Here is a 14,925-nt window from a genome sequence, read left to right on the forward strand (position 1 = left end):
TTACGCATCATGAGTACACCTTCGAGCTCTGCTGAGGCAGGTCCTAGTCGACAAAAACCTTCTACACCACAAAGAAAGCATGCATCGAAAAGCTCCCCTAATACACCAGCGCAAGACGAAGAAGGTGATAATCCTCGAACGAATCTTGCTGCCACCACTTCTACTCCTGGTGGTAGCGGTATCAACGGCGATGGAGAAGGTGACGAAGATGGAGATGACGAAAGAATCGATATCAAACTTATTCAGAGTTTCGCAGAGTAAGCCTTTCTTGTGGAAATCTCTCGCTGTAATGACGTTGATGTGATTGAATTCTGAATTGGTAGCAAGATCCAACATTTACCTTCATCATCCGAAACAGATGGTATAACTTCACGGAGCAAAATTATAATTCCTAGAAGAGGTGAAAAAGATTTCGAACCATTAAATGAAACTGTAAATTTACAAGAAATGATGTTACAAAAATCTCGTGAAGCTTTATTTGGCGCTTTAGTAGGTGTAAGAGGTGGTCATTCGTACGTCAAATTTCAAGGCTATACGATCCCTCTCTTCCAAGCTAATTTACATACTTCTAATTGCGGTATTTAGGAAAGCAATATCTCATGCAATTATAACTCCTTCAAACCCATATCCAAAGGTTCTTATAATACATGGACATTTATTTGACACTATCGGAATGGTTGTAAAATATCCTTCAACTCCACAACAACAAGCTAAAGGAAAAGGAAAAACATATTCACAAATTGAATTATTACCTGAAGAAGCTCTTTACTTGTTAGAAAGAGGAACACTCCAAATCTGGCTATCTAGAGATTTTACGGTTGAAGAAGCTGATGAAGGATTTGGGGAATGGTGTGAAGAGGAGTATGGTGTTAAAGGGGCTATTGAGATGAGTGTCATGGAGGGTTTTGCAACATTTATCGGAAGAGAAGGATTGACATGGGAGAAATATCAAGTAAGTAAAAGTCGATCCTTCTGATCATGGAGATCCGTTACTGACATTGGTTTTTCGTCTTGTCATAGGCATATGCATATATGAAAAGATTGGGATATACAATTCATAGAACACGTCGATTTATACCTGATCATTTCTTGTCCGATCCTTCACCTTCTCATACAACTGTCGACATGAATGCACTTTATCCAGGAATGAAACCTTTTCAAACATGGTGGCTAAATATTCCTGGATGGATCTCCAAATTGTTCAAATTAGCAAGTCGTAAATTGTATAATTTGATTGGAAGGATAAATAATATCGGTTTAGGAGATAAGAGATTCAAAGGAACTTTGTTAGAAGGTTGGAATGGAAATTCATATAGTATGTTGATTTACAGCCTCTTTTTCTTTTTTTAGCTAATGAAATTTTCTGTATAGAATCTATATTTCAACATCTTCGAATCATTCCTCAAGGTCATTCTCAACCACCTCCATCTAGATCATTACCAATTCAAATTGAGAATGATTCAAAATACGATATATTAAAATATAATCCTTATTTACCTTTCTTTCATATTTGGAAACCTTCTGCTACATTTACAAAAAGAAATTGGGATAAAGGTAGTGAAATTGGTTTAAAAGAATGTCCACCAAGTTATTGGGCAGGTGTAGTTGAGTAAGTTTTGTTTTCCCTTTTTTTTTTGGGGGGGGGTTCAAGAAAAGAATTTACACATTATGAATATTTAACTAATTAAGAAAATTTTTAGATCAAGGAATATACCAATACCAACAATTCAACAACTTGATGAAGTTTTTAATTTTTTACCAGATGAACCAAAAGGCCCAATCAAAAAAGTTGGTCCACAATATATTAAACCTCCTAGACCTCCTAGACCTAATTTCAATAATAATAAAAATGATAATGAACAACAACAACAAAATCATTCAAAATTCATAAATTATTTATTATCATACTTAGGTATTAAGTCGAATAATAAAGAAGAAATTAAAAATACAAATCCATTTGTAAATATTCCTGCATTAAGAAATGGTGATAGAGCTTTTATAGTAGCTGTTAATGATAGTGGAAATACAGGTTGGATTAGATTTGGTAGATCTGGATTCGCAGAATATCCTCCTGTCTAGTCAGGTATTTATACTTTCATGCAAAGTCAACATGATTTTCAAAGGTTTGTTTGCTATTTGCCAAAGAGCGATACTTGATACATTTCATTACATATACAATCATGAATAACCCAACAAGGAACAAGAAATAGATAGGGGGTATATGAATGCAAGATATACAAAATATGAGGAGATTATATTTAGGAGGAGATTATATTTATATGTTTTGGAAGAAAGTGAACAAACACTGATAACTTTCCCTTCGTCGATTACCAGAATGCTTCTTTTTCAAATCTATCTAGTTGAGTGACAGCAGCGGCTACTTCTTTCTGCCTTGCAGTTCGTCGATAGAAGATCGGACAATCAGCAGAAGTACAGATAACGTCCTGATCGATATATCGTTAGCGACATGATCACTTCCAGCTTGAATACAGCCTGATCAGAGACTGACCTGATGCAAAGATCCTTGACAACGTTGACATTGAGTCCATAATCTCGCAAAATCAATCTGCAATGCCGAAGTCTGCACTACTTGTTTTTGATATAATTCTGGTAATTTCGGTCTGCAATTAACGCACACCGCTCCGTCTACACGCAGGCATATAAGATATCAGCGAATTATGCGTCAGCTCAGATCGTCAGACTCACCCTTATTACTTCTCAGCGGTGTCTTGCATCCTAAACAAGTGACAGTCTTTACGGCGAACTTCATCAAACCACCTATTGTCGGAGTAGCGATTTGGATGGTCCTCGTATGATCACCGGCCACTATGTAACATAACGATGATGTCAGGCATGCCTATACGGTGTTGGAGCCCGACCCAACTCACGCAAACTATTCGCTTTTTCGCCTAAGATAGGCTCGAAGATTCTCATAAGCGGTTTCGAAAGTTGATTTTCGAGGTAGTATCTGGTATCGATCGGCACATTATGTTCAAGAACGTATAAGGGGTCTTCCGATTTCTCGTAGGCTGCTGCTCCTTTTACTCCTTTGATGATCACATAAGCTACTCGATCTCCCAGAGACGGTGCAGATCCTGCCAGTAGAAAGAAAATCAGCTGTATACCGATTTTCAAACGAAGGGATCCGGGCAACTGACCTGCATCTCGCTTCCTCATTCGTTCAGCCAGTTCCACATGAGCTTGTTTAGCTGCATAATCTGCTTTCGCCAATGCCTTGGTGATCACGAGTTGCGACATATCCACCTTATTTTGCAGTAAATCTGATATAGTCTGCTTTACGTATCTGGTTGAACTGGTAGTCAGCGAGGCATACAGTGGGAGTTCACACAATAGCTTACTCTTCAGCTCCCTTGACGTCTCTGTCAATCAACATCTTGAATAAACAAGTCTCAATGACAGTAGATACCAATCTACAATTATCTCTTCGAACAGTCTAAAGGTCATCATGAGCTGCTGTCAATATGTACGTAAGTCGGCTGCGGCAGCTCACTTCAATCCCCTTAGTATCCATCTTATCGTATTTCTCAGGCTTAGTCCAATACAGTCCTGCATATCTTTTTTTACTGATCAACAGGTAGGGGAAATAAACTTTCTCGAATTCCAACTTAATAGGTTTGATGAATTTGCTCGAGACCAGATCAGCAGCTTCCGCACCTACAATCACGGACTATCAGCGCAGTCCCACAAATTCGATGATCGATAAGGGACACGGACCAAGTCTCATGGCTGTGGCTAAATCTGGACAACCGAATTTCACCATTACCGAATCGGTATCACCATAAATGACCTTGGCATCATGCTCGTAGCCATTCGTTATGCAGTATTGCGATTCCACTTCCTGCTTTGTAGCTTCAATCATTTGTCTTCCATATGCTGTTGTACTAGACGATATAGCTAAACAGGGTAATTTACCGACTGTTGCCCCAGTGAAACCATATACTGAGTTCGCACTGATCTTCGAGACCGCATAAATATAAGCTCACGTTTCCGTCTAAGGAGAGAGAGTGGAAACCAGGAAACTCACTTTTAAGGCCAATTGACGACCATCCAACACAGCTCGCTTGAAAGGATCCTTCTCAACCTTCAGATCTTGTTTGGCTTTCTTACGTGCTCCAAGCAGATTCTGCAAGATGGTAGGAAGGAGTCCTTTCCGTTTGTTAGTAGTGGCGAAGTAGTCTGTTCCGATCGTACAATCAGCATATGGAACACACGTTCCAACGGTGATTCGACCTCACCATTATTAGGTGTATGAACGTAATCCTGCCCTTCAACCAATTTCAACCTTTCGATAGTATTCTTATCCAGCAGAGTGGTGTAACAGAGATTATGGGCCATCATAATGGATGGATACAGGGAGGCGAAATCCAGAGTTGCGATTGGTACATCGTAGTATCCTTTCGTTGGCTCAATGACTGTTGCTCCTTCATACTGTTCATCCGATCCTTCCGATTTGAGTGCAGGAATGATGTATCCCGCTTCACCTGCGTTCCGGTATAATTGAGAGATGACCTTGATTTGTTGTCCTCGCGATAACAGGTAATTGAATGGAACTCCGGTCACACGAGCCATTTCGGTATAGTTGACAAAGCACATCAACTTGTCCATTAACCTCTGTGGAAGGTAGGCATCCTACGTGGACATATGTGTCATCTCTTACTCAGTCGAGAAGGGAGCACAACCAGCTCACCTTCAAACAGTACACAGCCAGTCTTCGTCTGGAATCCGCCGTACCATTCTGCAGTTCCGTAATTATAGAATGATGCACATCTTCCTTTTGTTCGCCCAAGAATTGCGCACACACGGCGTTGAGGGTGTAACTTCTCAACTTGTAGTCTCGTTGCATGACTTGAAGTATATCTAATTGAAGTCGACCATCGATATTAACGGCTTTCGAATCTCTTTGACCGTAAGCCTTCGAAGAGAAATGGGTTTCCTTGATCTCAGATCGGACGCCTGCAGAAGCGGTCAGTCACATCGACGACTTGCACATGTTTGCGATGCAGCTCACCCAATAATCGTCCGAGATACGCGAAATCCGGCACTTTTAACGCTTTAGCCCGGTCCAAGAGATAGGGCAAATCGAAATTGACGATGTTATAACCAATAAGCATATCAGGATCGACCGTCTCCATAAATCCCCTCCATTCCAGCAGTAGCTGCCTTTCGTCTTTGAATTCCAAGACTTGAGATCCGACGATATGAGCACAGGTATTTAGGGTGAATACATTTCGAATGAAAGGTTTCGTTTCGCCTAAACTATCGCGTTAGCTGCTTTCATGAGACAGCAACATCTGAGCAACAGCTCACCTTGCCTTGTTACCATAGCAGCTATTTGAATTACCGGATCTATTTGAGCTTCTGGAAAGATACCTTTCCTACCCGCACACTCAATATCGAACGATAGAACTCTCAATGGTGCGATCTTGAGCCAGTCTCCATCAGGCGCATGTGAAATTAGATCTTTGTAGCTAGAGCACCCCGTCAGCAGCAATCTCGCCTTGAACCGAAGATGCGATCGTCAACATACTCGAGAGAAACCTCAATCTGACACCTGGACTTTTTATCCTTCCCTTCTAATAGCTCATACTTGCCTCCCGGTATTTCCACCCAATTCATCCCGACGACCTAGATACAGACGTTATTTCTCGTCTAGTATCTCAATAACGATAACTTACTTTGGTATCAATCATGAATCTCAGTGAATAGGCAATATTACTCTCATATGTCATTACTTCCGTGTCAAACAGTCCATTAAAGTCGACTTGAGCTCTTTCAAAGGCACGTATAGGAATCAAGAAGCTTTGTTAGCCTAACCTGCACATGGTACCAAGAATGGAAAAGAGATGCTCATCTTTCACTTTCGGTATCCCCTTTGGATCTGCACAGGTAATCTTTATAAACGGTACAGTCTCGTCTCCCCTATATCCCCATAAAGATCTTCGATTGAATATTGCGCAATTTGTCACTGTCAATCCGAAAGACATTTGCTGGTACGACAAGATATTAGCTGACGTAATGCGAAATTGTGAAGCTAAGCTCACATTGATCTTATCTTTCAAAGGCTCCAGATCTTTGTTCAAGAAGCCTTGCGGAGCTGCAACGTAGAAATACGGTTTGAAACCATGCACATGCGCCAACACTGAATTCCCTCTTTCTGTCACTCCGAACAACCGTATCGTTGGCCCGTGCTTGGGCTCAGAAGCCTCCTCCAGCTCAATTTGTTGGAATGCTGTATAACATCGACCTGTCAGCTAAAGACCTAGTTCGCTTTGGTTCACACAGCTTACCTATTGAATCGCGTTGTGTGTTCAGCTTTGGTGCAGCCGGACGTGGCCATGCTGCCGATGTTTCTATACTATCTGTGAGAGTGAATGCCATGAGCTTATATTATAATGCCCAGTCAGTATGGATAAATCTCACCTCCCGACGCATCTTCTTCAGCTTCCAGCTGTTCAAGTACAGCTGAGAAACTCTCTTGCTTAGCCAATGCGGGCTGGCCATGACCATTTATCGGTTCCAGCTTTCTCTTCTTGTTAGTCGGTTCTACCATCCTGCTTTGTATTCAGGAATTGAAAGGAAACCCAACGGCAGTCTTAAAGACTTTGATTTTGTCAGACGAGAACAGGTGAGTGAGACGGTGGGAAGATCTGAAGCGTTCTCTGAAGGAATGGTATCACGATGAAATTGGCATTAAATGATGTAAGAAATCAGTCATGTCGCATGAGTTAGATGAAATCAGGCAATCGCGTCTGTGTCCTGATCATTTTCTCATTTTCAGATTAACATCCTCCACCAGCGCGTGGCGATAAACAGGCACGTAGGCCTATCGCTTCATCTATCCAGACATGCCTATCCCACTCGAGGTAAATCGTACCTGGAGAGGCGCGCGTTCAGCCTTCCCTCCCTGCGATTGGCATATTTTCCGGTTATGTGTGTTCGATCTAACCGGTGTGTACTGATATCTTTGATCGTTAATCTGAAAAAGTAAAACATATGGAATAAGAGCATACGAGTAGTTTTCTTTTGCATTCAATTCAGACTTTAGTGAATATTGTATATAGCTGATTATTTTCCTATCTTTGTATATAAGTTGAATCTATCCTCGATCTCCATCAATTCGACCTCACTGCTGCCCGTGTCGATTAACTAGACATTCAGATTATTCGACCAACATTTACCTACAATGTCTCTGCGAACCGCTTGCCCACTTCGTCGGCTCTCTTCGAGATCAATACGTCTCGATCGAAGATGTATGGCTAGTGCCGCTCGACCAAGTACAGGTCGTGAGTCCAGATCTGCTTCCAATATCGTGGTCGTGATACAACTTATACATCATCTTTAGCTGTCAGCTTCACACTCGATGATGATCAACGCGGAATACAAGGTAAGCTATTTCTGAAACTAGTATAATCTATTGTGAATGAGTCTAAACCCTGTTGAATATCTTAGAGCTCGCCCAAAGCTTCACCAGAGATAAAATCGTACCTGCTGCAGCGGAATATGACCGATCAATGGTATGTCTATTCCTTATTCTCTCCTCGATGACCCGATCGATTACTGAGTTATCAAGGAACAACAAAATAGGCATATCCATGGCCGATCCTGAAAGAGGCACATTCATTAGGTCTCTTAAATACTCATATACCAGAAGCTGTACGTGGTCTTGTAGGCTCTAGCGAAGACAGCTGACATCCCGCGATAGTACGGTGGACCAGAACTGGGTTTGCTCGAATGTGCTTTGGTCTCCGAATCGCTAGCATATGGGTGTACTGGTATACAAACAGCTATGGAAGGTAAGTTGATCTGTGATTAGATGTTTCCTGAAGATGCAGCTGAAGATTGTACTCTTAGCAAATGGTCTGGCGGAAGCACCACTAATAGTGGCTGCTTCGCACGAAACAAAGACTAAATATTTGGGTAGAATGACTGAAGAGCCGTTGATGGCTGCTTATTGCGTTACCGAACCTGGAGCAGGAAGTGATGTTGCTGGTATAAAGACCAAGGCCGAAAAGAAGGGCGATAAGTGGGTTTTGAACGGTAGTAAGATGTGGTGAGTATGACAACATTCTGTACTCGATTACCTGTTGGGCTTTCGCTGACATAGTATTATTGTTCTGCAAAGGATGTACGTTAGCTAACTCCTTCACAGTACATCCGTGAGACAGCTGACAAGTTCAATGACATAGAACGAATGCCGGGCATGCCAATTGGTTTGTGAGTGCGCATATCGTTTTTATAGATCTATACTGACACGATCCGGTAGTTTGTCTTGGCTGTGACAGATCCCTCAGCATCGCCAAGTAAAGGTATGACAGGTTTCGTCGTAGATGCAGATACAGATGGAATCGTGTTGGGAAAGAAGGAGATCAACATGGGTAAGTCTTCGATTGACCAGCTGATCTTTCATTACCCACACAAGCTGATCTATTATTAATGCAGGTCAACGATGCTCCGATACAAGAATGGTTACTTTCCAAGACGTAGTGGTGCCAGAAGAGAACGTATTGGGCAAGCCTGGAGAAGGATTCAAGAGTAAGTTTACACCATACGTTTGTCGGAAAGCGGAATTAACACTTCTCCTTCAGTTGCCATGAAAGCATTTGATATTACTCGTCCGCTTGTGGCTGCCGCGGCTGTAGGACTTGCTCAGAGAGCGTTGGAAGAAGCTACAAAGTATGCTCAAGAGCGCAAAGTAAGCTGGACTTTTCATCTTGCTCAAGTGTGAGGGGGAGCTTACTCTGTAAATAGACTATGGGACAGCCTATAATTAATCATCAAGGTGTAGCGTTCATGTTGGCTGATATGGCTATTGGAGCTGAAGCTGCTCGAGGACTGGTATGGAGAGCAGCTTGGGCTAAAGATTGCGGTGAAAGAAATAGTACGTCCAGCTTAATTCCTGGTCGAGGTTTAGTAAATCAGCTGATACGTAGTCAAAAAAGCTTTTTACGCTTCCATGGCTAAGGCTTTCGCCAGTAAGACAGCTGTGGAAAATGCCAATCTCGGTGTACAAGGTGAGTCAATCATCAGATTCTCCGGGCAACATCTGATCAATTTGTGCAGTGTATGGCGGAGCTGGCTTCAATACCGAGATGCCCATGGAAAAGTTGTATAGGTAAGCGTTCGAAGCACTTTCATCGGCGCTTGTAGCAGCTGATCTATGTCCATATCTTTAGGGATGCCAAGATATATGAGCTCTGTGGGTGACGTTCTGTCCGGTCTCTCTATTTTACACCCAGATCTTGCTGACCATTGACATTGCATAATGCGTACAATTAATCTTCATAGATGAAGGTAAGTCGACGTTTCATTACACTGTGTCAACGGCGTGGCTGATGAAAGACCGCATAATTCGCAGGAACTTCCCAGATCCAGCGATTGATCGTTTCGCGACAGCTCAGCTCCCTCTACCCTGCATAATTACATGATCGGTCGATATCAAGCAGTGCATCATTCTCCATTGTATTTCTACGCTTCAACATAGAGGTTGTATCCCTGAATGCATATCGTTCTAGAGTGGTGTTACATCTTGCGCTTTTTACGATCCAATTGATATCCTCAATATAAACATGTATGGCATTATTCATTCGTCATAGGCATTCTTCGTGAATATTTAATGTCTCCGTAATTCCTATCATATCCTAGATAACCAATGCTATATTACGTTCGACCTTGAAAATTCGATCTTATCCTTCCTATTATCCATATCCGAATTTTACACGCTGAATTTCCAACCCCAATTATGTTCAATTGGTACAGCCTTTTGCAATCCAAGCATCAATCAACGGCTCTCAGATTCCAATATGAAGTTTAAAGAGCTTACAGTATTTGCACCTGGTCTACCTAGGTCTGCTAAATAACCAGCTTTGATATCTCGATATTTTGATTCGGATATTTCACATGCATCTAAAATTACTATCATGACGGACTGGATCGCAGATGCCTGATTAGTTGATCCTTTTCAATTGAGAGATTACTAATGGCAATTCCCAATCAGACTTACATTTGGTATATCCTCTGCATCTGCTCTCATGATTTCCCTTTGATCACTCGTTAGTCTTAACTTGAAAATGTCGGACCAAAATGACTTACCCTCCTTTTCGATAATTTGGATCTCCCAAAAAAAACAGTAATTTCAAGTATATTCTGGCAATTTGGATTATGGTGGAAAAAAATACATACCATTTGACCAACCCCAAAGTGGTAAATAACTTTCTAATTGATTAACATTTTTTACTTTTCCACTAGCTTTCATAAGTGAAGAAATAGTAACGGAAGCAGCTTGATGATCATATCCTCTATTTTTAACTGCCATTGTTAAATAATCAGAAAATTTACAATGTCCTTTCGCTTTTTCTTTCCATTGATTTTCAGGTATACCAGGTAATCCCCATGGAAAATCACATTCAATCATACAAAACATTCCATTTGGTTTAAGTACTCTTAAAACTTCATCTATGATTTCTTTCCAATTTCGAATCTATCTCCGAAAAGATTTAAAATTATCAGTTCATTTCTCTTCATTCGACAAGAACACAAAAACACTTACGCCCATCACTAATAATCTTGAATGAACAAAATCAAAACTATTATCTGGGAAAGGTAATCCTTGAGTAACGTCATTTTGAACGAAATGTAAATTATCAGGAAGTTCAGTATCCCTTTGAACAGGTGCAAGATCCGTCCCCTACACTAGAGGCCATCAGCACGTATATAAGTATTTTTATAGTGCTACATACGATCCATTCGACATGTGGGAACTCGTTGGCCATTTCGATCGTCCTAGCGACTTTTATTGAGCGTAGCTTTTTGTTTGGTCTCTGAGAACCAACTTACCAGATTCCCGTGCCTACGGAATAAAAAGATGCTGAAGTTCAATATTCCTGGTTTTGTGATGGGATATACAAGAGCTCACTGACCACAACCTATATCCAAAGCTCTACACCCTTTTTGCAGATTACCATGAACAGGTGCAAGGAAGTTGATACCACCTTGAACGGCCTTGAAAGCTCGATGTTGGCACTCCAGCCGCTACCAAATGATTTTCGTGAGCCAAGACAGTCGATAAGCAAAGAGTGCATGATCGTGATTACCTCTAACTCCTGTTCATCTGGACAATGGGAGGATGCAATTGTCAGTGAAAAGATGTCTTTGCAGATCTTTCAGGACAGGTGAGACGAACCATTAGGCAACTGATTTTGGTATAGTGCAGCTGATCAGCAAAAGTTCTCATTGGGCACCTTCCACCTACCGAGTAGTCATCTACAATCATCGAGAGTCAATACAAATCCTCGAGCTGATCATAGCCCGGGAGGGAACGGGTGCTCACCATTTTGAGCTTGGAAGCGCCTCCCACCGTCTTCTAGGGATCACAAATTATCAGTAATCAGCTGGATGATAAAGGTTTGTCTAATGCGCTTCCACATACTCACCTCTAAATCTAGCACGAGTCAAGATCGAAAGGGTGTCAACCTTTTAGCTTCTACCTACTTGCCTGGAGAGCGCGGCAAGACTCACACCCGATCATTCATCGTACTAGTCATACTGAACGTAGAGAACGTTCCAGTTGGACTACTTGGGGCGACGTCGGAGACTGACATTTGGTCAGATTCCTTCTTATCGATTGTATTGCCACCAGTACTTTTCTTGTTCGTCACATCGTGATCTGAAGTACCATTGACGATATCCAAGGTGGGAATCTGTTGTGACAGATAATGTGGTTTATCTTGATCATTCAGCATATTGAAGGGACTAAATTGAAGGTTATTCGGCATGAGTATTTCTTTTCGTTTGAGATATGGTATATATAGTGTCTTTTTGTTCGTCAGGCTGCCCAGAGCAACCAACGTAGGTACTGATTTCCCCACTTTACCAGTAAAGTACAAATGAACCAACAACGACGTAGTACTCGTTAGACCAGTCGAAGAGTTGTCCTGAATTCTGCGATTCGTTTAATACGATCGATGGACAAATTTGCGCCCGAAGAGCACCAAGTAACAAGTCTATCTCCTTTGATTGGTTCGTCTCTCTGTCGAGGTTGTAAATCCCGGTTATCCCGGTATACAAAATGGTAGATTAGTCGCTCAACAGATTGAATTAGGTCAGTATGAGCATGTGTTTTGATCAGAAGTACTTGAGGCTAAATGTTTAATGTTTAACTCTTATCATAGATCGTATGTCATTAGAACAATCATTCTCGAATAAAGGGTTCCATATTCCCCCACTGGATAAATTTGTTTGTTTGAAAGGATCTGATTCGTTTCATCTTGATGATCAATGCGTAATTTAAGCATAGCTCTTTGACTCCTGAGTTATTTGCACGCCGATTGACCGTCTCCGACCGAGACCCGACTTCTTGCCCGACTAACGCATTGATCGTTATTCCACATCTTGTGCGAGACAATAACGTTGTTACTCTTTTGATACGTTTTAGTCTTTCGGGTTTTGTCTGCAATGCACAGTTTGATCGGACCTGAAATACAAATATCGATCAATCGAGTTTGCCACGTGATTTCGATGAATGATGTCATGATACATATCTGTCCATCTAAGTTGGATTATTGTTGTCAATGTCCAAGGTGATGACAATTTGATGATCACCTCCAAAAAGTTTGATGATATCCAAAAGTGTAGAACATATAGAAGCGCCCTCGACTAGGTCACTTGTCATCACCATCAATCATTTTACTGTCTCGCCTGGTCCCACTTGGCAGATCGGCAACAACGTCGATTAGCCGATCAATCTTTTTCGGGATGGTTAAACGATCAGCATCGAGCGAAGCTGGTATGTATATATTACTCCATGTATATTGAGGAATCAAGGAACATCTAATGAATATGCATGAACAGGTAGTCCGCCTAAGAGACGAAGGCGATCGTCTACGACTTCGCTGAAGGAAATATCGACCCTTTCGCACGCTGCCAAAGAATATGGTCCGGAATGGAATGATTGGCCCGCACCTATACAAGCTATGGAAGAAGCCAGGGGTTTCATTCGGGATATGTGAGAATTAATCTCTGCGGCATCTTATGTATGTATAATATTCTGTTAGCTGACATCATTGACTCTCAGCGTTATCAATAAACGCTCAGTTCTGATTGTACCAGATAAAGATGCAGACGGTTTATCAGCAGGAACAATACTCTATCAAACGCTAATACATATGAATCACCCTCCATCACTAATATCCGTACATCATCTGACAAAGGGAAACAATGTGCATTCAGACTTCGAGAGAAACACGATGGATATAAGTGGAGCCGAGAAAGTGATAGTGCTTGACCAAGGGAGTCGACCTGGAAGGTCTATAGTTCCTCCTTTGCCGGATCAAAAGGTAAAGAGGGTGCTAGTAATAGATCATCATTGGTCCGATGAGGTGAGTCCTCTTTCCCATCGACACATGATCATTAGATGTTCGCTGATATAATATTGTCCGTACAGTGGCCTGAAGGCTCACAAGTTTTGACAGCTTGCAAATCTTCCCCTATAGCAACTGCAGCTTTGTTGACCTATCTACTATTGAGGGATTTACATCCAAAAGTATACGAAGAAGAAGCCTGGAGAGCGGTCGTGGGTGTGATAGGAGGTCAGCACTAATTATAGTCTTTCTCGGCGTGAGACCGAAGCTGAAAAGTGAAGAATAGATCTGGGCACAACCGTACCTAAATGGGGTACTGCGCCTTGGCCGGGAGAACTAGGGGTGGTCTTCAAGCGGTGAATTGATTGCTTAGGAAACTACCCTCATGATAAGAGCTGATTTTCAACCTAGCTTGGGATCAAAGGCTTTCAGCGAAGCAGTATCGGGGATCAATGCGCCTCGTCGTACAGCAGAATACAACGGTAAGTAATTTCAGTACGGTCGAAGAGTGAGCTGATAACTTGAATATGGGATAAACAGTGCCGAAAGCTTGGGACGTGAGTTTGGCTGATGACGCCTATATCAGTATTCACTTCAGCTTACAACGCGAATGGTGACAGATCATGCTTAATGCTCGAACACCGACCGATCTGGCTTCGAACGCATTTTTAAAGCTTTGCAAGATGGACGTGAGCGATGAAACGACTAAGTGGGCCCGGACGCGTAAGTCATTTCGGTTAATTCCGTGACTCTCGCTCACTTCTGATATATGTTTAGCTCCCAGATTTTCCAAAGATGGTAGAGTAGCGGTATGTACGGTTCATACCGGCTTTCAAAGTGAGTTTTCATGTGTATGGAAGCTGTCTATGACCAATCGCAGCCGCTTACATGTCTCATAGTACATCCGGTCATAGCGACTCGATGGTCAGGAACACTAGGTAGGAAGAGCAGTAAATTGCTTATGGTCATGGTGCGTCCTATATTATATGTCAAGTTTTAGGCTAAATAGTCGGCATCAGTGTGCAAATACGGGTTTTCACGCGGATCAGAGGGTATCTTTCTCTTGCCGTATAGCAGCAAACCTTCGTAGCTTGCCAGAAGGCCAGCAACGTGAGTGGCAAGCGTTTTTGATGGACGAGATCCATGCTCATCGTTAAATATGTCTGCTACAGCCAATCTCATAGCATTGCTGAACGAATATGCGGATAACATACCTGGTTTCAAAGAAAGAGTAGGTGGTGACTACGCAAGAGGGCATAAAGAGGCTACAGGAGGTATAATAGCGAAGGTATGTGAAGTCTACTGACACTGTTCATCATCTGAGTCAATCTCTCACTGTTGATCCCGGTTAGGCGGAGTATGATCTATTACTTGAGGAAATGGGAGTGCCTCAGCCCGGCGCGACTGTCAAATCCGAGGCTGGAGTAGTGAACTCGCCATCCCCGAAGAAGAGCAAAGCGAAGATAATTGATCCGAAACAAGCTGGAGGAGGTTTGGACAAGTTTTTCAAGGTCAAACCCAAGTTGGAGACCAAAGTAGAGTGATAGGG

The 14,925-nt window shown here is 42.1% G+C and overlaps 6 protein-coding genes across 6 annotated transcripts; 3 read left to right on the plus strand and 3 right to left on the minus strand.

The window, feature by feature from the left end:
* Nucleotides 1-9: 9 nt before the first annotated feature.
* Nucleotides 10-2,079, plus strand: I206_100766 (uncharacterized protein; the record flags this gene model as incomplete). The annotated part of the gene is made up of 6 exons (XM_019152341.1): nt 10-257; nt 324-512; nt 586-952; nt 1,021-1,315; nt 1,372-1,609; nt 1,701-2,079. The coding sequence occupies 6 exons, from the start codon at nt 10-12 to the stop codon at nt 2,077-2,079; spliced, it is 1,716 nt and encodes a 571-aa protein (XP_019014479.1).
* Nucleotides 2,080-2,327: 248 nt separating this feature from the next.
* Nucleotides 2,328-5,711, minus strand: I206_100767 (DNA polymerase delta catalytic subunit; the record flags this gene model as incomplete). The annotated part of the gene is made up of 15 exons (XM_019152340.2): nt 2,328-2,444; nt 2,510-2,646; nt 2,707-2,826; nt 2,889-3,095; nt 3,159-3,304; nt 3,360-3,454; nt 3,512-3,675; nt 3,736-3,976; nt 4,046-4,197; nt 4,257-4,650; nt 4,709-4,974; nt 5,030-5,272; nt 5,329-5,489; nt 5,549-5,646; nt 5,697-5,711. The coding sequence occupies 15 exons, from the start codon at nt 5,709-5,711 to the stop codon at nt 2,328-2,330; spliced, it is 2,556 nt and encodes an 851-aa protein (XP_019014478.2).
* Nucleotides 5,712-5,825: 114 nt separating this feature from the next.
* Nucleotides 5,826-6,571, minus strand: I206_100768 (uncharacterized protein; the record flags this gene model as incomplete). Its single annotated transcript, XM_070202272.1, has 4 exons — nt 5,826-6,008; nt 6,063-6,250; nt 6,309-6,380; nt 6,442-6,571. 4 exons carry the CDS (start codon nt 6,569-6,571, stop codon nt 5,826-5,828), a joined length of 573 nt encoding a protein of 190 aa, XP_070058373.1.
* Nucleotides 6,572-7,204: 633 nt separating this feature from the next.
* I206_100769 (uncharacterized protein) lies at nt 7,205-9,225 on the plus strand (the record flags this gene model as incomplete). Its single annotated transcript, XM_019152339.1, has 15 exons — nt 7,205-7,304; nt 7,364-7,405; nt 7,471-7,535; nt 7,606-7,674; nt 7,724-7,814; nt 7,873-8,071; nt 8,126-8,146; nt 8,208-8,235; nt 8,285-8,396; nt 8,461-8,553; nt 8,607-8,713; nt 8,770-8,899; nt 8,961-9,032; nt 9,082-9,133; nt 9,195-9,225. 15 exons carry the CDS (start codon nt 7,205-7,207, stop codon nt 9,223-9,225), a joined length of 1,212 nt encoding a protein of 403 aa, XP_019014477.1.
* A 508-nt stretch (nt 9,226-9,733) lies between these two features.
* Nucleotides 9,734-11,759, minus strand: I206_100770 (uncharacterized protein; the record flags this gene model as incomplete). The annotated part of the gene is made up of 13 exons (XM_070202273.1): nt 9,734-9,778; nt 9,842-9,946; nt 10,022-10,058; nt 10,111-10,132; nt 10,201-10,498; nt 10,568-10,705; nt 10,758-10,800; nt 10,855-10,867; nt 10,938-11,049; nt 11,112-11,128; nt 11,348-11,380; nt 11,451-11,458; nt 11,536-11,759. The coding sequence occupies 13 exons, from the start codon at nt 11,757-11,759 to the stop codon at nt 9,734-9,736; spliced, it is 1,095 nt and encodes a 364-aa protein (XP_070058374.1).
* A 1,012-nt stretch (nt 11,760-12,771) lies between these two features.
* I206_100771 (uncharacterized protein) lies at nt 12,772-14,920 on the plus strand (the record flags this gene model as incomplete). Its single annotated transcript, XM_019152337.2, has 13 exons — nt 12,772-12,802; nt 12,868-13,021; nt 13,091-13,394; nt 13,460-13,604; nt 13,663-13,732; nt 13,788-13,858; nt 13,917-13,933; nt 13,997-14,099; nt 14,154-14,213; nt 14,276-14,346; nt 14,396-14,486; nt 14,549-14,664; nt 14,729-14,920. 13 exons carry the CDS (start codon nt 12,772-12,774, stop codon nt 14,918-14,920), a joined length of 1,425 nt encoding a protein of 474 aa, XP_019014475.2.
* Nucleotides 14,921-14,925: the final 5 nt, after the last annotated feature.

The sequence above is a fragment of the Kwoniella pini genome, chromosome 1 (assembly GCF_000512605.2).
Source record: "Kwoniella pini CBS 10737 chromosome 1, complete sequence".
Classification (NCBI taxonomy): domain Eukaryota; kingdom Fungi; phylum Basidiomycota; class Tremellomycetes; order Tremellales; family Cryptococcaceae; genus Kwoniella; species Kwoniella pini.